Source organism: Hyposmocoma kahamanoa, unplaced genomic scaffold (assembly GCF_003589595.1).
Source record: "Hyposmocoma kahamanoa isolate Upper Pololo Valley unplaced genomic scaffold, ASM358959v1 99702, whole genome shotgun sequence".
Taxonomy (NCBI): Eukaryota; Metazoa; Arthropoda; class Insecta; order Lepidoptera; family Cosmopterigidae; genus Hyposmocoma; species Hyposmocoma kahamanoa.
In genome coordinates this window covers 526,322-552,216 of record NW_020656001.1, presented here as the reverse complement: position 1 = coordinate 552,216, position 25,895 = coordinate 526,322, and the positions used below count along the sequence as shown (strand labels likewise).

The 25,895-nt window shown below is 37.0% G+C and overlaps 1 protein-coding gene across 2 annotated transcripts in view; it reads left to right on the top strand.

Moving 5' to 3' along the window:
- The first annotated feature begins 7,684 nt into the window (after positions 1 to 7,684).
- The window catches only part of LOC113239197 (importin-7), a 32,524-nt gene continuing 14,313 nt past the window's right edge, over positions 7,685 to 25,895 (top strand). The window contains exons 1-8 of one of the 2 annotated variants that reach the window (XM_026476081.1): positions 7,685 to 7,840; positions 12,718 to 13,269; positions 13,343 to 13,527; positions 13,733 to 13,798; positions 15,062 to 15,235; positions 20,760 to 20,905; positions 21,236 to 22,039; positions 22,116 to 22,339. In XM_026476081.1, the coding sequence (XP_026331866.1) occupies positions 7,757 to 7,840; positions 12,718 to 13,269; positions 13,343 to 13,527; positions 13,733 to 13,798; positions 15,062 to 15,235; positions 20,760 to 20,905; positions 21,236 to 22,039; positions 22,116 to 22,339 (2,235 nt within the window). In that variant the 5' untranslated portion in view covers positions 7,685 to 7,756. The remainder of the gene's footprint in view (positions 7,841 to 12,717; positions 13,270 to 13,342; positions 13,528 to 13,732; positions 13,799 to 15,061; positions 15,236 to 20,759; positions 20,906 to 21,235; positions 22,040 to 22,115; positions 22,340 to 25,895) is intronic. The other variant, XM_026476082.1, reaches the window with a different exon arrangement.

Below are 25,895 nucleotides of genomic sequence, written 5' to 3'. Positions count from 1 at the left end.
ATTTTGTGTAGACCAAAATCAACGAACGATATCTTATCAAAGAGTATTTTTTATACATTTGTGTTCCTTTATTTTTTTTTCCATCCTCTAAGGTAAAAGGTAATGGCACAGCAGCGGCCTGCAATGTATGGCATGGCGCGCAGTGAAATAAAATAAATATATTTTTGATGATTATAGTATACATAGTCGGTGTTTTGAAGAAAGGGCGAAAGCGCCATTTCATGGAGCATGTTTTCGTGTTTCAAATGTTTACGTCCTTTTTGAAATTCAATTTTAAAACTCACTCGTAGTTAAAACCAAAATTATACACCCAAATAATGTTTAAGGTAAAATAATATTTTAAAACAGGCGTCAAAACCCGCAATACCCTTAAAATTTTTCGAAACAAAAAATGTCTTCATCTCGTTTGTCGTTCTCAATTTTTACGTTGTTAAATTACTGTGCAAATCAGCTGTGACCTTGCAGCCATGTTTAGCACTGTGTTAATCTTTTCAGTCATTGGTCGCCGGCACTCGCGATGACATAAAAATGTGACGTCACGGTGCTCCCCATGTTCGCTATGTTAAACCTGCTTGGTTTCAATGGGAACATCCTGGCCGCTGTATGGTAGATGCGACAGTTATTCAAATAACTGTCAAAGTATTATTTGTCTGTGCCAGTCTGTGCTTCCAAAATTATAATAGGTTATGGGTTAACTTTTTTTTTGGTTGCAAAAAAAAGTGCTATGGAAAATAAAAATACTCCATCGGTAAGCCTACCGGCACTACAATCGTCAGCCACCATTAGCAAGCTGACCGGGAAAAATTTCAACACCTGGGTTTTCAGTATAGAGTGTCTCCTTACTGACCTAGACCTATGGGACGTTGTAATAGCAGATGTCGACCTAGCTGACCCTCTCGCCAAGCGAAAGGATGCCAAAGCACGGGCGAAGATTTGCTTATCCTGTGACGAATCCGTCTATCCCGTAATAAGGTCAGCTAAAACTGCTAAACAAACCTTTGACTCCCTTAAAAAGGCGTATGCTGACAGTGGCTTGTCACGCAGACTAGGGCTAATGAAAAAGCTCTTAGCCAACGAATTTAGAGGAAACATGCAAGAGTACGTGAACATAGCGTTAGCAATACAGCAAGAGCTACAGAGCATAAACGCCGCAATGGACGACGAGTTTCTTGCCATAATTATGCTCACTGGCCTTCCGGAGCGTTACCAGCCACTAGTCATGGCGCTTGAACACTCCAACACGAAGATCACATCAGAAAATGTTGTTGCTGCTCTCCTAAAAGAGGACTCGACAACCCTAGTTGTACGCGCCTCTACAAGTACTAATGTACATAAACCAAATGAGCCTACTGCTCTACATGTTAAGAAAAACGTACAAAAGAAAAGACTGTTTTGTTCGTATTGTAAAAAGTTAGGGCATGTTGTGAGTGAATGTAGAATAAAAAACAAGAAAGTTTCGGCAACGTGTATTTCAAATTATACATCACATATTACACTTTCATCTTGTTTCACTAACGCTCCTTCCACAGGTTCACAAGATTGGTTCATAGACTCGGGTGCGAGTTCTCACATGAGCAATAGGAAAGATTGGTTTGAGTCAATATCGTCTCATGTTACTTCTATTACAGTTGCCAACAAGGAGAAGCTTCTCAGCCATGGCAAAGGTACGGTAAATATACATATTTCCGACGACGTACATAAAATTAGTGACGTCTTATACGTTCCTGGCTTAGCTACAAATCTTTTGTCCGTAAGGACTTTAGTTAAAAAGGGTTACGATGTATTATTTACAACTAACGGCGCAAAAATACTTAAAAGTGATGACTGTCACATGACAAATACTGTCATCGCCACAGCCTCAAACCACAAAGGCATGTACAAGCTTGACGTACAAAATAGTTCGCATGCTACGTACACACATGCCAAGGAGCCTGCATTGCTCTGGCATAGGCGTCTCGGTCATCCGAATGCAAAAAGTTTGCGTATTTTGAAAAATAAAAATATCGGCGTAGATTTTAGTGGGAATTACAATGATAAGTGTATTCCTTGCATACAAGGCAAACTAGCAAAGAAACCTTTCCCAAACTCAAAAAGTAGATCGAGTAAAGTCCTACAATTAATTCACTCGGACTTATGCGGACCGATGAGTACGCACTCGTGGGGCGGAGCCCTTTATCTATTAACTTTTACAGACGACTTTAGTCGCAAAACGTTTGGATATCTTTTAAAATCTAAAGCCGAAGTTTTTACAAAATTTATAGAGTTTAAGCATTTTATGGAGAATCAAACTGGAGAACGAATAAAAGTTCTGCGCTCAGATAATGGTCGCGAATATGTCAACAAGGACATGTCTACGTTTCTTAAGGAGAACGGTATCGTGCATCAAACCACAATACCGTACACTCCACAACAGAATGGAGTATCCGAACGCGCAAATCGAACCATTATCGAAAAAGCCAGAACAATGCTCCAAGACGCGAAGCTACCATTAGCTTACTGGGGTGAAGCGGTAAATACGGCTATATACCTAAAGAACCGTATGCCTTCTCAGTCCTTGAAGAACAAGATTCCAGAAGAACTATGGACCGGCAACAAAGTCAATCTTTCTCATCTGAAGGTCTTTGGCTGCCAGGCCCACGTTCTTTTGCCAAAAGAAAAAAGAAGTAAACTTGAACCAAAAACACAATCATGTGTGTTCACAGGTTACTCAACTGAGACCAAAGGCTACCGACTCCTAGATCCCCACAATCCGCGCACAATAATATTCGCTAGAGATGTTGTCTTCCTAGAGGACAAAACCTTTGAAACTGTTCCTCACACTTGTGTTGAATCCCATTCATGTCCACAGACACCTTTAATACAGTTTCATGTTCCACTCGATGATGAACCAGGCCCGTCACCACAGCCACAGCTTCAACCACAACCTGTGACCCCGGAGCCGTCACCTTTATTAGAAGGACCTGTAACATCCTCACAAGATGTTCCCGACCCTGAACTCATCGTAGAGCCCTCACCTGAACCTGAAAGAAGGTATCCAACCCGAATCAGGAATCTCCCCGAAAAATATGGAGAACAAAAGCTTTACATGACTTCAGATCTCGAACCGGAGACTTACACTGAAGTTACAGGTCATCCTCAAGAGGAAAAGTGGGTAGAAGCAATGCAGGCTGAACATGACTCGTTATTAAAACACGGGACATGGATTCTTGTCGATAGACCAGTGAACAGGAAAACTACGAAATGTAAATGGGTGTTCAAAATCAAAAAGGACACAAGTGGACAAGTCACCAAATACAAAGCCAGATTAGTTGCCAAAGGTTTCACCCAAGTAGCTGGAGTGGACTATGGCGAAACTTTTTCTCCGGTCGCTAGACTGTCGTCAGTCCGAGTTCTACTGGCATTTGCTGCTAAACATCAGCTGCAAGTAGAACATCTCGACGTCGAAACCGCGTTCCTGAATGGTGACCTAAATGAGGAAATTTACATGGAACAACCAGAAGGCTTCTCTACCGACCCAAAGGGCAAAGTATGCCTACTTAAAAAGGCTTTATACGGTCTTAAACAAGCTCCACGACAATGGAACATCAAAGTGTGCGAAGCTATGCACAAACTCAGCTTAAACCAAGCAACAAATGAGCACTGTATTTACTACAGACGAGATGGTAATGATATTCTCGTAGTTGCTGTGTTTGTTGACGACTTCTTCATTGTCTGTACAAATGACATCATGAAGAATGTTTTTAAAAATAAGCTCAAGGAGCAATTTATAGTTAAGGATCTTGGTATCCTCAAGGACTGCCTGGGGATGAGAGTTACACAAACTACCGAAGAAATAACTCTCGACCAAACCAAATACATTGAAAAATTAATTCATAAGTTCGGCATGACAGATGCAATTTCGGTGACAACACCTTTGGAACCTGGCATCAAACTAACGCTGCCTACAAAGGAAGAAGAAGAAGAAGTCCCGTACCAGGAACTTATCGGCTCACTAATGTACATTGCCATTTGTAAGGCCGCTAAGCGTGTTCTTCGATACCTTAAAGGCACCAAGGATCACCGACTACATTTTAAACCATCAGGTCAGTTCCAACCCGTGTGTTATGTTGATGCCGACTATGGAAACAATTTTGTGGACCGACGTTCATACACCGGTTTTGTATTTTTATTGAACGGTACCCCTATATCATGGGAAGCTCGCAAGCAGCGTGCAGTAGCGCTTTCCACGACAGAAGCCGAGTACATGGCTCTGGCGGAGGCTTGCAAGGAGGCTATTTACCTCAAATCGTTCATAACCGAAGTATTCGCCGTCACTCCACAACCCATCATCATACACACTGACAATCAAAGTTCTATCAAATTAGCACACAATAACACTTATCATGCACGCACCAAACATATTGACATTAAACACCACTTCACCCGCGACTCACTTATATTACATAATCTTCACCTGAAATACATACCCACACAAGACATGATTGCGGACATTTTTACAAAACCGTTGCCGAAACTAAAGCACACCAAATGTGCACACTTATTAAGTTTAGGTTAAGGTTTTATTGTATGTATATAGGGTGTGTAAGTTAGTCATAGGCAGGTGTATATACAGGTTGATATTTTTATATTCAATGTTTATTGGTGTGCAGTGTTTTATATGTATAATTTAAGTGTGTGTTCACTTTGTTATTGTCAACAGGATGTTCACATTGCGGGGGGGTGTTAAACCTGCTTGGTTTCAATGGGAACATCCTGGCCGCTGTATGGTAGATGCGACAGTTATTCAAATAACTGTCAAAGTATTATTTGTCTGTGCCAGTCTGTGCTTCCAAAATTATAATACGCTATTGTGATAAAATTTTAAAATGCCGGTTTGTCATTCGTATTTGAAAGCTAAATGTGCAATTAATAGCTTTATCGAGGCGGGATACTACGTGAGCTGAGATCTGTCTCTTAGGCTCCGCAGTCCCCACCTCAAACTTAATGCTATTTAAATTCACACCAATTCTCACAGAGATGTAATGTAAAGGTGTTGTTTGTTCCATATTTTATTATTCCACATCTACGTTTTTACTCCAATTTAATTTTCAGGATCAATGTAATTTAAATTAAGTAAGTAATTAATTTGCACCTCACATTTGAGATGAAATTATAAACAATTTAACAGTTAAAATTAACAATCCTTTCATACAACTGTCTAACACATGAGATTATATTTTTCGTTTAGGTACCTATATAACGAGCCCTATACCCCACCTATGGTGGGGTCGGGCTCGGACTGCGGTGCGTGTTCGGTTTCATATCACGGGGTGTGCTTATGCTCTTCGGTGGCACAATGATTAGTACTATGGGCGCTTGATAAAGAGGTTCCAGATTCGATCCCTGATTTGAGCCAATTTATGAAAAAAATATATTTAAGTTGGTTCTGATCAGGGTATTCTGGGCATTGCCCTCAGTATTATCGTTACTCTGGTACTCATAGTACAACAAATTTGCACCTAAAGTAGGGACTTTGAGACCAGAAATTTGGGTGGAGCTGTCTGGCATTTTTTCCCAAAATACTTTTCGACGCTTCGGGCTTCGATCTCCTCAGCATCTCGGCCTACGGTCGTAAAAAGTAAAGTTTGACTGCAAATTATTATTCCGTCGTCGTACTCCGTCGTATTGTACCTATATTAAATAATAATGTAATATATTATAAATAACGAAAATAAATTGTTATTATTTAATATAAATCATGCCGTACTGTAAGAAAAAATAAAAATAAAATGCACATAAATTATAAAACCAACAAAAATAACTAAATACCTAACTAGATAAGATAAGATAAGATAAATTTATTTCAATATTACTTAATCTAATACAATTATAATGAAAACAATGTAATTGAAGATAAAATATTAAAATAAACAGTAATAAACAAAACAAAAAAAATCTAAATTATATAAAATAATTATGGTAAAATTAAACATTTTAATCTTAGTGCCTAATAGTGCAATTGCGATGCCTAAACTAAGTACATGTGTACCTGTATTTTAGGCATAATAGTGCATTTTTCATAACAAAGCTTAAAAAAAATAAAGATTTTATAAATTTAACAAATAAAAGATAAGTAGTTAAAGTTTAACACCCATAGACTCCCACATGCATTCAATCGAATTAGAGCAAATTTTCATCTGCTGCCAAAAAACACTTCTATGGCAGCCATATTGAAAAAAGGCGAAAAACTAATTTTGATCACAAGTTATTATCAAGCACTCCTAGAGACCCCCATACGCCAATTTTCAAAGGGATGTGAGCAATATTTTTTCTGCCGCCTACGAACGCTTCTATAACGGCGAAAAAAAAATTTTGAGCATAAATTATTATCCGTATTTCTAGTGGCCTTCACATGCCAATTTTCAGTCGAATCAGAGCAAATCTCTTTCGGCAGCTATCTATATTATGGCAGGCATATTATATTAAAAAATGGCGAAAAGAAATTTTTGACCCCAAATTATGATTAAGAACTCCTAAAGACCCTGACATGCCAATTTTCAGCCGGATCGAAGCAAGTTTCTCTTCGGCCTCCATTTTGAAATCGCAATCTTGAATATTTTTTTAACCCAGGCAGTTGCCCAGTGTTACCCCCTATGACATTCCTTCGAGCACCTTTTACGTATCTCTAATAGTTTCTGTGATAGAAGGCTTTGAAATTTTTATGGCGGCCATCTTGTTTATTTGAATTTCGAACATTTTTTACTTCCCGCGGAAATTTACCAGGGTGTATCTCATAAAAATGCACAAAAATCCCCCCCATGTATTATAGTTTTTGCAGGCCGTTTTCCACATTCAGGTCTTGTCATATTTGATTCTTTTCCTTGGAGCCTATCCGCGTACAATGATATAAATATCTTTTTTCCACCATATCGGGAAGTATGTGTTCTATTCTTCTAAGTGATTCTAAACTTGTAGCTTTACATATCCAAATAGCGAAAAAAAAGTTTTGACCCCAAATTATGATTAAGGACTCCTAAAGACTTAAAGGCCGCCGTTTTGGATTCTCCATCTTGAATTTTTTTTACACTAGCAGTTGACCACTATTAGCCTCTATTACATTCCTTCCAGCAACTATAGTGATAGGTCTTCGAAATTTGTATGGCGGCCATCTTGTTTATTTGAATTTCGAACATTTTTTATTGTCTACAGAAATTCACCAAGGTGCATCTCATAAAAGTGCACAATAACCCCTCCATGTATTAAAGTTTTTGCAGACCGTTGATCACTCGTTTACATTTTCCACATTCATGTGTTCTCATATTTGATTCCTTGCCTTGGAGCCTATCCGCGTACAACGGTATAAATATTTTTTTTCCACCATATCGGGAAGTATGTGTTTTATTTTTCTAAGTGAGTCAGGATTACACGTAATTTCGTATTACATTATAACACGAAAACTGTAAGTGTCAATATTCTAACTGTATCAAATAAATATATATTAACAATAAAAACATAAATACCCATCGGGTGGAATCAATGGGAATATTTCCGGGTATTTTCCCATCTTGGGTATTTACCCGGGTAGAATCCCATCAAGAAATATGTTAAACATAGACTTTTTTATGTCATGACTTTTTTGAAGTCACGATATTTTAGATGAGTCACGTGACCAGGTTGCCATAGACAATCCATCTTTTTTACTTCCACGCCCGGCGGCGGCCTATGCCCCTCGATATAAAAGTATTTATTTTATAAATTTAATGTCAATATCGGAAAAATGGACACACGAAAGCTGACCGAAATTCTAGGCGCTACAATCGATCCTGAGCAGAGGCAGCAGGCGGAGGAACAACTGTCGCAGGTGAGGGATTCCATCATGTCCATCCACATGCTCGAGAATTTGGCAATGCGACCAAATAGCAAAGTCATTTTGGTTAATCGAGATTGCATTGAGCGTGGGGCTCCATAATCTTTCAGTGTATTAACATGCCGCGCTGGTATGGTTTCGCACAGCATTGTTTTCGCATAAGGTGCTGAATTATTTGTTTTTACTAAACTATAATACTGAACGTTGCTCCATATTCTATTTATAACCTCTGTTGGGTCAAATTTACCAATAGTAGGAGGATGGCACTGGAGAATGTCTTACCACGTTTGCTAGTTACCTTAGTCCAATACAATTCATACGATTAATGGTTTAAAATAATTATTACCAAAAGAATACAATTTCACTTAGCAAGAAATACAAGGTATTATAAAATTTCTACAGAGAGTACGTGTTATCAAACAAAATATACAAATGATATGTATCAAATATTCAAATGAATTTTGGTGTTCTAGTCCTTTCGGACCCAACTATACACATTTGATTGATTTACGAATAGTTTTTCAATTCAAACTATCTATCTGAACGGGGCCTCCTCAAACGATTGCGCGTTAAACGAACTTTTACCTTGCATATAAGATTCGTTTCGTGCATCGACTTGAGCACCGATATGTCAGTTCGGACGGATTTTCGCAGACCACCCACATTTTTGGATTGTAAGTATTTGCTTTATCGTTTTTTGTTTGGAATACTGTTTTTTTTTATACCGACCGTATGAATACATTCATGATTTAATGTGACTAAGTCTAAAACATCTTTCTAAAGAATATGTAGCTTGCATAAAATTACGATTTTTTTTCAAGACTTTGAGCTTACTTTTTTCATACTTTTATCTGTTTTTTTTTTTCAGGATATTTCAGTGTGATATGTAAATTATTTGACAAAGAAATTGATGATAACTGTGTGGGTCCGATAAAGAGGCCACTGGTGAAGACAATTTCGATATCTGAAATGAAAACTCCTTGTAGTCATGATGCTGGGGGTACTCAGAATTGGAAGACGAGTGTAAAGATGACATAGATACCTCTAAATACACTCCGATGGAAGAAACAGAACAATAGCAAATAGATGCATGGCGATTATTTTCCTGGTGTAAATTGGGCAAGAACATCCACTCAATATTTTGATAAGTATTTTACACGTGACGACCTGGTGAGAATTATTGTGATAAAAAGTACTATTTGAATAGGTACATTTTAAGAGTATTTCGACTCATCCGTAGAACAAAGATCTATGTGCAAGACTACGTGTTCTCAGGACATAGTACATTTCGGTCGTTCTTCTTCGCTGCGGATGTTAGATTGAGTGTTGTTCGATATTTCGAAACGAAATAAGATATATAAATTCTCTAAACACCTTACAGTAGGCCTTAGTTTGAATAACGAAATTATTCTCTTAACGTACTTATTCTTTTTTCGGTATATAATCACATCGGACTCTGTTCTTCGGATGTGTCGATTTGTAGACTTTGCTTGTAAGAAATGTCTATAATTGTTGGTCTTGATGTTGTATACACCAAATAAACAATACTTGTAACAAAATTATTGGTTTTGTATTTTGCTTAAATGTATATAAAAGCTCATCTAAATAAAATTGTGTTCCTACACAATTATGCGCCTGTTATAAATATTCGAAGTTAATACAATTGTGCAGGTCAAAATTTTCTAAGATAGTGGCCGGAAAATGGAACATTGATTTGTCATCTACAGATCAAATTCAGGTACAAGTTTTTGTTTTTGGAGAAATTCCAAATACTATTGGAACCAGTACGAAAAGGATAGTAAGAAAAAGCATATAAGTCCCTAATCTAGTATTGCATATCAAATGCAATGGTGACATTTTAATAGCAGTTACATGTAGAAATAAAAACATCAAAACGGTGAGAAATTCCTCACAATATAGAATTTTCAAAAAAGCCATGGTAGCATAATGGTTTGACATACCGCCTCCCAAGCAGAGGTCGTGGTTTCTAATCCGCATAGCACCTCTGAGTTTCTTGGAATTTATGTGCAAAATTTAATATGAAATCTACCATGAGCTTTTCGGTGAAGAAAAAACATCGTGATGAAACCTGTACATTGAAGAAGGTTCACCACTCTCACAAAATGTGTAAAGTCCCCAATCCGCATTAGATGGCCTAATGCACTATGGAAAATTTAGGTCACTTATAAATAAAAAATCTGTAACTTTTTGTTTTTAGAGATATACCTTTTCATTTTTTAAATAAATATTGGAAATAATGCCAGTGTTTTTATGCATATCAATTTTTGTTTAACCACCTGCAGTTGAGAGAAAAAAAATGTGCAACATCTTAAATCTCTCTCTGGTAAATACTATTCAATATTTATTATCAAAAAGTAGAAATGCTTAATTACGGTAATTCATATACCTAGTAAATTAAAAGTGATTATAAATTTTACTTTAAAATTATTTTAAATTGTTTACTTAAAAATTAATTTAATTTTATATTAATAAAAAAGAAAAATAAAAATACCAGACAAGAAAAATCGAAATTATACTTGTTGTTATTTAGGATATCTGTTTTAGACTCTTGCCTCTTCTATCATGGCCTATTATTATTATTACATAATATATTTTTCAGAAATCTGATGAATTGGTCTACTTTCAATAGGCGTAACATCTCCTCATCATCCTTTCGATTTTTGATGTTTTAAGTGGTTTATTAATGATTAATCCAAGCTCTTCTCGAAAACGTCTTTGCATCATATTTATCCTCTCTTCTTCTTCTTTTAAATGTTATGTCCCCATCTAAATAATCGATGACCTTTCCTCTCTTGTTTCATTAATTTATTTTTGTCATTCACACATTTTTTTAAACCAAAGGTTGTAATAAATATGCAAAATCATCTCTATACAGCAAATCCAATAGTATTAGTTCTTGTTTCAAACACTTGAAAGTAGTCATTTTCAAAAGAGTCTGAGAAGTATATTCAGTGACAAACGACTACTTGTATATTTACTACAATACGTAAATATGTCAATAAATTTATGAAGTGAGTGACAGAGCATTAGTGATAGTGTAGTGAATAATATTGATAAAACGTGGGGCGCACTATAAGTTTCCGGAATGAATAAGTAAAAAATACTATAAATGGTCAGAAATGAATTTATTTTTTCTCAAAATCTCACCTTTTCATACGAATGAACCAATTTTGAAAACATTTATGCTATTCCTCCGTGACAATCTCCGCAACATATTTTTCATACCCTTCGACAGCATCTTCAGGTGATGAAAATCGTTGACCGCGTGAATGGTTCTTAATTTTTGGAAATGAATAAAAGTCACAAGGTGCCAGTTCGGGACTGTACGGGGGATGGCGTATAAGGTCAACGTTGTTCACCTTCAAAAATTCATTTGTCTGTCTGGCCGTGTGAGAACTGGCATTGTCGTGGTGCAAGATGATACGGCGTTTACAGTTATTTTTACGGAGTTTGTCAATAACTTCCGGCAAAGAAATGGTCGGGTACCAATCACTGTTCACGGTAGTTGTGCTAAAGTGTCCAGTTTTGTTAAAAAAGAAGCAATAATCCGCTTAGAGGCACTTTCCATGCGCGCCACTTTGGTAGGTTTCATGAATATGAATACTAAATGATACCCATGAATACCAAAATAACGATAACTCTGAGGGCAATACTCAGAAAAGAACAGATTTAACATCTTTGTTTCTAAATTGGACCAAACCGGGAATCGCACCCGGTACCCCCTCATCAGGCGCCCATAGTACTAACCCTGTGCGACCAAAGAGCATAAGCACACCCCGTAATTAAAACCTAACCACACGCCACAGGCCGAGCCCTACCCCACCGTACGTGGGGTATAGAGCTCATAATGACACAATTGTTAAGCAAAATTATAGTTTCCTAGAGTATCTCGCACCTCATCCGTTTTGTCTGCATCGTTAATAGTTTATTTTTTATTGGGAATGAAATTATTTTATATATTCCTCGAAAAGCTCCATTGTCATGAAGTCTTGCTTTATGAAATTTAACTGTGTTTATTGTGCAATAAAAAAATTAGTGAAAGTGCTTTAACTGAGTTTAGGTTTATTTTTATGAAAAATTGGGATCTAAGTTGTCACTCAGATATTTCTGGTAATAACTATGAAGTCGAATATTGAATGAAGCCACCCTAATAATAATAACAACAGCTTAATATTATTAAGGTCTGTACAGACTTCTTCACTGCGATCAGCAGCAGTAGAGCATCTTGTGAAAGAGTTCGTCTAGGGAAGTACTGCCACCTTACCTATTTTTGCCGCCAAGCAGTAATGTGACCATTACTGCGTTCCGGTTTAGAAGGGTAAAGGTTGCTGGTGAAATTACAGGTACATGGGACTTGTCAACTTATGGCTCAGGGTGACGGGCGCAGTGGCAGTGCCCCTCAGATCTTTGCGATTTCAAGCTCTGAAGTGGCACTGCAATTATTATGGTCAGGCCTGTAGCTTATCACCAGGCGCACGACTTGTTCGTCCCGCCACTTGATATTATAAAAAAAAGAGAAAAAAGCAATTGACATGTGGTCAAAAGTAACTAACCTTTGTCATTCTTTTTGTGTTATTTGAAGCTGTATGATGTTTTGTATTATGACTATGTTACAGTTCTTTTTAGTCATCCAATAAATGAGTAATTAGAGATGTATCTATTTGTGAAACTTGTTCCTTATTTTTTTATTTTATTTTTGTTAGTAGATATCATGAATTTTTGAAAAATTGTTACTTGTGTGTGTGGTGTGTAGTTCACAATTCTGTAATTAAATCCATTTATTGTTAACATTTGAACGGACACGGTTATCATATTTTTTCCATTCCAAACATTATATTGTTCTGTTTCAGATACATAAAATAATTGGTTTTGCTCCGTCACTGTTACAAGTTGTAATGCTGAATGAGGTTCGCATACCACTACGCCAAGCTGGAGCCATTTACCTAAAGAACCTAATTACCTCTGGATGGCAGGAGAAGGACGCCGAGGAAGGCGAGCCCCTCCCCTTCAGCATACACGAGCAGGACCGGGCCATGGTCAGAGACATAATAGTGGATGCTATAGTTCAAGCTCCTGATATCATTAGAGTTCAGCTCTGCGTCTGCTTGAAAACAATCATCAAACATGACTTCCCTACGCGCTGGACGCAGATTGTCGACAAAATCCACATTTACCTGCAAAACCCAGACGCGAACAGCTGGATGGGTGCACTCCTTTGTTTGTATCAGTTGATCAAAAACTATGAGTACCAGCAGGCTGAAAAGCGCGTACCCCTTATAGAGGCTATGAACCTGCTTTTACCCATGATGTACAACCTTATTGTGAATCTCCAAACAGACCTTTCAGTGGAGTCCGTTTTGATACAGAAACAAATACTCAAATGCTTCTTTGGCCTAGTGAAGGTAAGTATTTCAAATGTAATTATATATGTTTTAGTACTGAATAAAAAGGCAATGATATCATCATCTTTTGTAGTACATTTTGCCACTGGATTTGATTACGAAAGAGGTGTTCACAAAGTGGATGGAGGTGCTACGGATAGTGATGGAGCAGCCAGTGCCAGAGCACACGCTGCAAGTAGATGAAGATGAGCGTTTGGAGCTGCCTTGGTGGAAATGCAAGAAGTGGGCAGTGCATACTTTGTACAGGGTTTTTGAGCGGTAAGAAACTCACTTGATTATATAAATTTAAAAAATATACTCCTTAGAGCCTGGCCGAGTGCACGCGTGACGTTTGACGCAGAGAAAATTGCAATTCGAAGATATATCATGGTGACATTTCACTCCATAGGGCGTGCTAGGTTTTAAGGTTTCGTAGTAGCCTTTTCCCATTGTAATAGATTAACACTCTCTTTTTTTCCTCCAGCTGTTCAGAAACTATGTGTGGATCATTAACTCCTTCCAATTCCGTCCCTCAGCATTCTTCAAAATTGTGAGTTTTTCACTTACCTCACACGCCTACTCCTTTAAATTGTATCCTGCGATCCTCCTACTGCTCTAGTCAAAGTTATTTAGCAAAGATCTTGTTGTAAGATGACAAAAATATTCGAAGAAAAAATATCTATTCATCTACATAATATATCTACTACTAAACTCAAAAAAAGCTCAAAGGGCCAATAAATAAATAATGGTATGTGCTGGAAATTGAAATTCTTAAGCATTTTGTTGACGACTAGTGACCACTATTGTAAATGTCCACTTCTGGAAATGACCAAATCTAGAAATCAAATAAATTATAGAAATTTTTAACTATTCTTATTTAAGGGACGAATTTTTTTATAATATCTAGCTATGTAGAGATAGATATATGGTTGAATAGTTAATAGGCTTTTGTTCTGTAACAGTGACATATTAATAAACAAACGCGAGCCTTCATGCCTGATCTATAAAATATTGCAGTGGTGACCTGGCAATTGAGGGTTGTTGATGCCACTTCTATTGCTAACTTTTCTTTTGGTGGTAAATTATATTTACTCTTATACATTTAGAAGTTTAGTTAATTTGTTACTCAAAAAAAGGTGATAAATAAATAAATTTGCCTATATTTTATTAAACGTTAACGCAATTGCATTGGTTATTCAAACGCACCGTTTAGGTGCATTGTGGACATAAGTCGCTGTGCGTTACCAGCTGATATCAAATAATCATCCTGTCATTAATAACCTTAAATCGTGATGGTATACAGCGTAAACGAGAAGGTCAACCATGATCACAAATTTTGATTTGACTAAACTGTTATGGCAAGGTCACCACAAATAAATAGCTACTATTTCAGAACACTACACCAATCCTATGTTAAAATAAGAATAAGCCCCAATAAATTTGTGAATAATAGCAAATTAGGCATACTCTGCAATGAATAATCGCCGAATACAAATAAGTTTGCGTAATTTTAACCGCATATCAAATTCTGTCATTTATATTGTGGTAAAAGTGCAAATTGATGCACACATTACAATACTCAGTGTTATTGCAGCTGAATTATTCAAAGCCTAATCGCGATGGCTGTTCTGTTTTCATAAAGTGGACATTTTCAAAAGTCGTTTTAAGAATGAATAATTTTTAATAGTATTAGAGGTAACTATATATATATACTGTACCATACTTTTTAAGAGTGTTGCCATAAAATGTACGATGTCTGTCTGTTTTTATTTATTTATTTTAATCTTCATTTTGATAAATTTAACTTTGATAGATACGGGAGCCCCGTGAATACGAGAGAAGAGTACGTACAATTTGCTGAATGGTACTTGACGACATTCACTGGGGGCATTTTGGAGGTGCTACTGAGGGTATTGGATCAGTACAGAAATAAGGTCTACGTGTCTCCAAGGGTGCTACAGCAAACTATCAGCTACATTGACCAGTGGTGAGCAATTAATAATAATTGTACTACGGCCCAGGATGACAGAGTAGCACGAGCGGCAAAAAAAATTTATGTAATAACACGAAACCCTCTTGATCGTCTTTCACCACATACGTACGTCATATTTATTTACCTTGCTCCTACTATTAAGCAATGGGTTTTTCTTACTCCGTTTTCTTTTTAATAAGTAGCGCATCAAATGTTTAAAGAGACATGCGAGACAGAGTTAACGCCGACAGAAAGTGGCAGATTGAAATTGTTGATAGTTGTAAAATACGTTTAATTGAGTTTATTTGAATGTCAGGGTTTTTTTTTAAATTACTCCACTAGTTTGTTATTATTATTAGTACAAAGATACAATTTGGAAGAAATCCTTCGATCCAGCGTCTTCTAGCAAACCTGCAGAAATAGATTTCTCAAAGATGGCGCTACGGCAAAAAAGTCGTTAAAAACCAAAAACAATCTGCAACAAACACATAGAAAAATTCGTAAGGTTCGCTGGTTCGTTCCGTAGCTTAGTTGGCATGGCGTCTGGCACGGTTTGGTAGAAAGCACTGGTTCGGTCTTTGTAATTAAATACTTTTAAGTTTGATTAGATTTTACCAAAAATAATCGACAGTATTTAGTTGCAACAATGAAAATGACGAATAAACTTTCTTTCGTATGGTCTAGTCGCGGCGCACACATTTAAAGCAAGCTTAGTTGAGACTTGAATGTTGTCGTTTGAAAAATATACCTCAGTAGGTTGCCTGTCACTAACCGTAATCAAACGGTAAAAGTAAGTTAAAATAAATTATAAAAAATATACCCAAGGGTCTATTCCCAGCAGTGGATTTGTTGAACTATGTGAAATCGGTTCTGACATTGAGGTCGGCTGGTTAATTGGGCGGCACTTAGCAGCATTAGGCGACGGCCTTTCATTAGGCATATAAAATTACCACTGACAGGTTAACCAACGGACGTGCAGCCATAGAGCTTATGTGAAAGTATAGTGAAACCCAAACTTTATTTTAAAAAAGTATTATTGGTATAGCATGGTATTTATTATTCTTTAGGATGACTGATTTTTAAATGGATATATTTATAATCATACTAGAACCTACGCTATGCACGACACGAGAAGCTACAAGTTCTGTTTTTCCCTCTTGAGTTATTAGTACCAGCACAGAAAAATACATGTTTCGATTTGCCGTACTTCTATTAGTCTGTCTTTTCGGGAGCACATTAATTCGACACTATTATAGTCGATACCCCAATCAAGGTGGCAAAGAGCTGCAAACTGCAACTCTTGTAAATGCAGATGGTTTATTTGGAAGCAATGAGCTCTGGCGTTACTAGTGACAAATAGCAGTGAAGATCGGTTGATTATCCGTGGTTGTTTCTTTGTAAATTTTTCATCACTAATAATGATAAAGTCGAAAGATGGTTTTCCACCGGCGAGGTGAGACGAGAATTGAAATCTCGCCGGCATATTTTCCAACATTTGCCATTCAACAAACTCGCGCTGTGGTTGTGGATAGTGAAGATTCCGTGCTGTTTAGTTCGTCTAGCGATAAATACCCGGCTGAAGTAACATGTCCCGTAAAGTATTATTATTAAATAATTAACGGAAGAAGTACCCCACAATCGCGCGATTGATATTAATATAGTCGTCACCAAATAAGAGGCCAAATTTGACTTATCATCGTGACGCGAATAGGGATGTGGACTAATCATATCGGTAATCACATTTTACAATTTTCACGAGAAATCGATTCAAAATTTGAAGAGTTTGTGATTGTTCAGATTATTTTTCGCTTCATTGTTGTTCAGGGGGCCTAAAAGGCTAAATCGTGCAATTCTGTTAAAAGCAATTCATTTGTATCTTTTCCTCTTATTTTTGTAAAATTGTCCTACATTACGATGAATTGTATTCAATTCTTTTAATTTTGATTTTATAATATTCATAAATGGTTTATTACGAGAATTTAGTGTAAATAAGTATGTTCATCGATAAAACAATTACATAAAAAGATTAAATTACCAAGAAACCAAGTATTTCATAAAGTTTCAATTATTCGGCTGGCAATAAGTTAGAAGTTGTCAGTGTCAACAACAAACAATCTCAAATAATGTTCATAATTTTTTTATATTTCTTCCGAGAAATCGAAGTGACTCGGTGAAATTCGGCGATTCATTGCTCATAACACTATTATTTAAAAAAAATTGCTTGAGGACGTAACTGTTTTCGAGACGTTTCGGGGTAACTCAAAATTGCATTTTATTTTGGAAGTCGTGCGAAAACAGTACTTCAAATATAATTTGTCATATTATATAATGTTTCAATAAAATTTATGTATTTTTTAAATTCAATAATGCTAACACACAGGGCGTACTATAAGTTTCCGGAACTGGCCACTTATATAAACAATATTTAAAAAGTAATTACAACATTCGAAAATGGAACTCTTTGGCTGTAGAATACAGTTTGTTTCATCGGACTGTCACTTGTTTTTACGTTGTGGCGTCATTTTAGAAATTGGTTGTCTACATCACTATGGATTTAACCTGTGAAAATTTTCGTAGTACGATTTTCTACGACTTTAAGTGTAATTCAACAGCTCAGCGGAGCTTCCCAGGTTTGCAGAATTCAAACGCGGTCGTGTGAATCTCAGTGACGAATTTCGTGATGGTCGCCCGTCCACTGCTGTGAACAACAAAAACATCGATGCTATGCTCTGTATGATCAAAACAGACGGGCATGTGACATGCCATGAGATTCATCTTTAGGCATAGGCATGACTCAATACAATCAATACTATACAAACATTTGGGTGTGAAAAAGCTGTGCTCTCGGTAGATCCTACACAATTTGACTGAAGCTCAAAAAACGGATCGCGTCACTTGGTGCAATGCCATGCTTATCAGATTCAACGTAGAGGCGTCAAATTTGGTGTGGGACATAGTAACAGGCGACGAAACATGGATTTATAGTTACGATCCCAAAACAAAGCAGCAATCGCGCGTACGGGTCTTTCGAGATAGCCGAAACCAACCAAAGTGGCGCGCGTACAAAGTGCCTCTAAGCGGATGATTGCTTCTTTTTTTAATAAAACTGGACACGTGGCTGCTGTTGCTTTGAAAAATCTTTGTACCGTGAAGAGAGACTGCTACACGACCATTTCTTTGTCGGAAGTTATTGACAACCTCCGTAAAAATAACCGTAAACGCTGTATCAACTTGCACCACGACAATGCCAGTTCTCACACGGCCAGACAGACAAACGAATTTTCGAAGGTGAACAACGTTGACCTTATGCACCATCCCGCGTACGGTCACGAACTGTCACCTTGTGCCTTATTCATTTCCAAAAATTAAGAACCAGTTACGCGGTTAATGATTTTCATCACCTGAAGAGGCTGTCGAAGAGTATGAAAAATATGTTTCCGAGATTGTCACGGAGGAGTGGTATAAATGTTTTCAAAATTGATTCATTCGTATGAAAACTGCATTAACGCTAGCGGAGAATATTTTAAGAAAGAATAGTATATTTTTGACCATCTATAGTATTTTTTTCTTATTCATTCCGGAAATTTATAGTGCGCCTCACGTAATTGTGTTTATTGTTTCGTTGATTCCAAGTTACATACTATCGGCTTCTTTAGCTGTCAAATTTGGTCTCTTAATTAGTGACGACTATAGTAATCGCGAGGTCGTGCGGGCACTCGCAATTAGCGCGAGAAATATTTTTTTCATGGCAGAGTATATTATTCTATTTAAGCAGCAATAAGGTTCAATATTACATTAACAAATATTTGTGTACTCTCGCCTCGCCAATCCTCGTCCATCCAGACCATTTCCGCATACAAATTCATATCCTTATCTCGCCTCGCCGGTGAAAAAGGACCTTAAAACTCCAATCTCTGTATCGATTAATTTACAGACTGCAAAGTTAAACGCGGTTTGCCCGTTGTAGTATTATTTATATTTTACCGTTAGAGCGAATAAGTCGGTATTGTGGGTATATATTCTGTATCTGCAAACGCCGATCGTCGGCATATTTTTAATTATCTGCTTCCCCATCCGACATTCGAATCAATCAAAGCAGAATATTCATCGAATAAATCGAATCGGTCGACAACTGAGTTATCGTAAGGTACTGAATCGAACCCCAGGCCCGTTACTGAACGTGGGGCGTGTAGTAGTGCTAATTAGCCAAATAAAACATCGAAAATTTGGCAGCGTGTAGAGCAGGTAACGGGCTGTTTTGTTTACCAAACAAAAATTTATTTTACACTTTTTCTTTCAAAATAGCCCAGATTTATTCGCATAAAGGACATACCTAAACATCTTTAAAAACTTTAAGTATTAATAAATGTTGTAATATTTCTATGCCTCTATCTTTCATCTCTTTGGTAATAAAATTATGTAAAATATTTTACTTCAATTAAAGATATTTCATTAATCACAAAATCCACAATTATCTATGTTTATTTTGAAAAAAGAAATGTTTTTTTCACGTATCCACATTGTGCACACATCCACGTAGTGAATTACGACGATGTCAAATTTGTCATAATAAAAAATGTCGTCATAACCCACATCCACGGCATCCACGGTATAGGGTATAGTTATGTCAAAGAATACCGCTAAATTTTTCCGTATTTCGCGATGGATTGATTTCAACAATAGCATACAACTCGTCATTGTTTTCTTTAACTCTCGTTGTCCACGAGTTGCATTTGCCACGTTAAAATTTCCATTGCGGCGAATAAGACGAACCAAAAAACGTTTTAGGTGTATCTGCTCAATAAACATCGATTATGTTTCGAGTCGTTTGCTGCGCGAATGCCAAGTTAATTAAAATGAAAACTTTAAAACACAGTCAAATTATTCGAAAAATGTTAAGAATCTTACATTAAAAAAATGTGTTAATTTGAAATGAGAGAGAGAGAGAGGGAGAGCCAATACCAATACCGTTGTCCCGCTTCGACGATTTATGACCAAGACTGCAGCGAGTATAAATTACTATAGTATGACAAACCGCCCAAGTGCGTAGAGGACCACACATGATGTAGGAATCCTGAAACACGATTTGCTACTTAAACAAGTTCCTACAGCTGAGGCTTTTGTTAAGTTTAAATTAATAAGTTTTATTTTTGTAACGTTATTCATAAAACTAAAAGCATTGTGTAAATTACACATAAATGTTGAAAAAAAAAAATGCCTAAAGAAACTTTAATATATTTTTTACTTCTGTAATGTTTTAATGGTTATCTTATTTTAAATAGACATCTAAATCTAAAAATAACACGCATATTGCATTAAAAGAGCTACAAATTTAGAAGGATTCGTTTTGTTCTCAAAAATGAGCACGTTAGTTTATTCCTACAGTCAAGAGCATGAATTGTGCACACCCATGCTGCACTGGCTCAGTTATCGTTGGCAAGACTAAAGTACGCTTTCGCGTTTCAACTACTGGTTTGATTAATTTAAATATTTATCGCAAATACTGTCAAAACATTAGAATTTTATTTTTTGTATCCAGTGTGACGCACGCGCATTCATGGAAGCTGTTGAAGCCGCATATGTTTGCAATTATTCAAGATGTGCTTTTCCCGCTTATGTCGTACTCCGACTCTGATGAGGAACTCTGGAACACAGATCCCCACGAGTACATTCGATTAAAGTATGGTAAGTCTTTCCATCACTGGTCTTCTTTTTTGAGAATTACTTACAAAAAACGACTGTCAAGGCATACACGAATACAAGATTATTTAAAAATATATATATAAATTTATTTAACGTATTAGGCTCCTTTTGCGTTTTATAAATGCTGCGTAGTTGTCTAAGAGGATCTTCGAGGCACATAGATGCAATTTGTAAGTACTCGACGCCCTAGTTCCTTGTATTATTCGCCTGAGATCAATGTGCATTGGCAGGTTGTATTCAGTTGCATACATTATGTTTTTAATATTAACATTTGCAAACTTTGTAACAAAAAAAAATTACATTTCTTTGTAGACATATTTGAAGACTTTGTATCACCCGTAACCGCCGCACAGACGCTACTCGTGTCGTGCTGTAAGAAGAGAAAAGACATGTTGGAGCGCACGATGCACCTCTGCATGCAAGTGTTAACTAGTAGAAATGGAGAATTTGGTCCGAAGCAAAGAGACGGAGCACTCCACATGGTGGGAACGCTCACTGGCCTACTTCTCAAGAAAAAGTTATACAAGGAGGAGATTGATTCTCTTCTGAGTCAACATGTCTTCCCGGAATTCAGCAGCCCTTACCGCTACATGCGGGCCAGAGCTTGCTGGGTACTACACTGCTTCGCCAACGTACGCTTTAAAAACGAAGTGCATCTGGTGGAGGCTGTAAGGCATGTGGTCAATGCCCTCCTAAATGACAACGAACTACCGGTGAAAGTAGAAGCTGCTATTGCCATACAGATGCTGTTAGTAGCACAGGAAAAAGTGCATAAAATTCTAGAACCGCAAGTAAAAGCAGTAACTACTGAATTACTCAAAGTCATTCGTGAAACTGAAAACGACAACATAGCCAGTGTACTTCAGAAAATTGTGCCACTGTACACTGAGCATTTGATGCCGATGGCATATGAAATTACTGATCATCTTGCAACGACGTTCAGTAAAGTTCTAGAAACTGACTCCGGCACAGATGAGAAGGCGATCACGGCCATGGGTATACTCAATACGATGGAGACGGTTTTGAACGTGATGGAAGACAATCCTGAAATTATAGCGCAACTCGAAAAGACTGTCTTGCGAGTTGTCGGACATATATTGCAGCACAACATTATGGGTGAGTGTTTTTATTTATGTAATTCCATTTCATTCAATTTGTAGACAGCTCTGTAAGCCTAATTTTTCTTTCTCAGAATACTATGAAGAGGCGATGTCGCTGCTGTGCAATCTGACGCAGAACTCAATATCGGAAGATATGTGGAAGGTTCTAGAACTATTATATCAAGTGTTCGAGAAGGAAGGCTTCGAATACTTTACGGACATGATGCCTGTATTACACAACTACATCACTGTTGACACAAACGCGTTTCTCTCGAACGAGAATCATATATTGGCTATCTTCAACATGGCTAAAGCGGTAAGTTTTCTGACGTAACTGCTAAACTATAGCCGAAGATATGAGTGATTTAACTGTTATAGTTAGTTTTTATACAGCAACTCTGCTACTCTGTTTTTTTTAGTTATTTAGCAATTTTTTATCAAAGAATCAACCGATCCAATATGCAATGAGAATAAGTTATAGTTTCCAAATGATATAGTGTATACTAGTTTTCTTAAGAAACACCATTGACAATGAAATTGATAGACGTGGAGTGCCATATTTATTGAACAAACTGCGTTGCGTGTCTGAGCGACAGTTGGCGTAACTAACGACTTTGCGACGTCGAAGCCATAACATAAAATGAAGCGCTGATCGTAAATTATTCATATGACACTGGACTGCTACAAAATAATTGTCAATACAGTCAATAACCCTTACTTAGATAAAACAGAAGTAATAGTACGTTCAGTGGATGATTGCTCCAAGAACTTGCTAATGCAGGCTTACTTATTATATTTTAAAGGCATATTGATACCTTGCTTTCTCAAACTCGTATCTTATAAAGAGTGATTATTTAGGAAATGGCAAAACTTTCTATTTATTTTGAATTACTTATCAAGGAAGTTAATTTGGGTGCATTACTTTAAAAATAGGTAAAAGCCAGTGTGTGAAAAGGAAATGTGAGGTGAAATCAGCCTGCAAAAATTTGTATCTACAATCCATTTTTTGCATTTCAGTAACTTTTGTGCTTTAAGATACGAGTTTGAGAAAGTAAGGCGAATGACAATTTTTATGTTCGCAAGCAATCCAAATTATGCTCATATCGGAACAAGAACGTGCTATAAACTTTATAAGAAGCGCAATCTCGAGCTGACCTATTGTTTCTTTGTTTGTATTTGATAAATATGACCTGTAAGTAATAATGACTTGTAAGCGTAGTAATGCAGCTGTTGCGACTGTTATTTGCATACGATTATGTTAACTTATAAATTGCTGCGCAGCGAATATAGTCATTAATTTTTATGCTAAAATCAATTTGGGAATTCCCTGTACTAAGAGTATCAACGACAACAAAATTCACTCTGGAGTATTTCCCAGAACGGCCAGACTAGAATCAAAATAGAAAAGTGCTTTTCCAAAATGGGTTCTACTGGAAATCGAACCCACAATGCCATCGTAAACCATTGTGCCACTGAAATCGTCAATAGTTCACCAAGTGGGCCCATTGCGGCTTTGGGGACGTCAAGGCTTTGAAGAGTTCATAAACATGCAATACAACTATTTGTTTTGATATCTGTCGGCAATCTTCGGATTACTGAATGTACCCGAATACAAATTTCTATGACTACTACTTTAGCCAAATTCGAAATGGAACGATTCAACTGCACAACCGCAGCATCGATCCGTGTTTTTAATTTATACTTAAATAAGTAATTACGTATTTATGCACACTCTAGTAGAAGTAGTAATTAAAACAATAGCAGATAATGTAATGCATTATTCTTATTGCAATTTATGACTAATTATTGAACAACTGTTTAAAATCCTGTTGTTATACTGCTAATTTGCTGTTGCGATTGCGTCATGCGTACAAGCAAGAATGCAATATCCAATAGCTGTGAGAAAGAAATTGTGATAATGAAATTATTGGACAGTGCTACGATTTGCAAATCTGCTCTTTCTTATTTTAAATTTTATTTTGAAATTGGTAACCCTGACCGACGCTAAGAGCCTTATCACACTGGCGACTTGCGAGCGATTTGTCGGCGACAGCACGCAGCGAAAACGCCGCGGCCGCTTGGCGATTTGAGTGTCATATTCCAGAACTCTACTCAATACTCAAGCACAAAGCACAACACGCAAAATAGGCGCCTTGACGTCGAGTTGCGGACACCAGCCCGTTGCACCAAGTACCAAGTACTCAAGCCAGGATTTGAGTATGGTTTAAAGCACTCGAAATCATACTCAAGTCCCTTCCATTAGGGTCGTATTTCCAGTGCTTATGTTTCCAGTGCAATCCTGACTTGAGCATTGAGTAGAGTTCTAGAATACGACTCTCAGAGCGTGCTCGCTGCGAATTTGCATCGCTTTCAAATCGCCAAGCGAGCACAGCATTGCCCCTGCAAGCTCGCGGCGGGCACGCCGCGCTGTCGCGTCGCTTTCAAATCCTTCGTAAATCGCCAGTGTGATAAGGCTCTTAAGATTGCCATTTTGCTTATCCGTTGACCAGCTATACATCACTGATCCTTTCATGTATTCGGTTGCTCTGCTATTTTATATATACTTAATATATACCCGTATAGATTATAATTTTCTAGGCCTATGTATGAAATATCATCACTCAATTCTCAGTACATTCTTGCATAATGATAATGTTATACAATATATATGCAAGGTGGTAGGTAACTAAATTAAGTTCATTATGAACGCTGTAAGAGCGCAGTAAATGACAAAAATCTGAATAAAGGCCCATTAACTGCTTCCGTGGCCGAACGGTTACCATGCCGTACTGCCACGCAGAGGTCCCAGGTTCGGTTCCCGGGCCGGGAGAAATAGTTGTATTATTTCTCTCGTGAGTTTGGGTGTAATTTGTGGTTGTCTATGTGTGTGACCATGGCACCCGTGACACAAAGTTTCCCTAGTGCGGGGCTATGTTGAGTGTGTGCGTTATTTATTTAGACGGAGAGAGTTTATCGCACGCTTCGTAACGAAAAATCGTACGCAATTATCGTAAGCAATAATCGCCATAAGATTATCGTATCATAATGTTTACATTCAGGCATGGACCAATAACTCAAGAGGACTGCTAATCGTCATACAAGATAGCGTAGCCGGGTATTTAGTACCTATTGGTACACTAGATGTCGCGACGATTACCAAATAGCTATTTTGTAACGTTATTTTACATCGACACATTGATTCTATCAAATCTGCTTCTAGTGATAACAAACACGTCAACTAGATGGCGCTATATTTTACCTCAAAATGGATATGCACCTGGAGTCGTATACAAATACATTGTAAAAAAAAACAATCGCAACTCACAACGTTTCCATCCTCTAAATAATAACTAGAACACTACTTTGTCTATTCTAATGCCATTTAGACATATTGATAGTTTAGCTTAAAATTATTCATATTTCAATGTTACTGGGTGTAAGAAGCGAGAAAAAACAATGGCTACGGTGATTTTAGGCTGAGAACACCGAACGTGCGAAATAATATTTTTTAATTTTATTTTTAATTCCAAGAAGTATGATATCGCAGATATTGCATTGGTCCCAAAGGGTCATATCGGAACGCCACGCAGTGGGCCCAAATTGATAATTCTTGGACATAGGAATAACTTGTGGAGTATCGAGCAAATTTTTTTTATGTGATATATAATAACATTCCTAACAACTTTTATTCTTGTATGATTTCTTGAAAAGTTGATAGATTCAGAGAAAAAAAAATTTGTGTATGGACAAATATACATTTTATTTTTTATCTCAAAATATACGAAAATCTAATGTGCGTGGGTTACTTACAGTATAGTTCCCATAATTTTCTATGTAGAAAAAAATAATCCGTCTGCATGTACTTGCGGCTT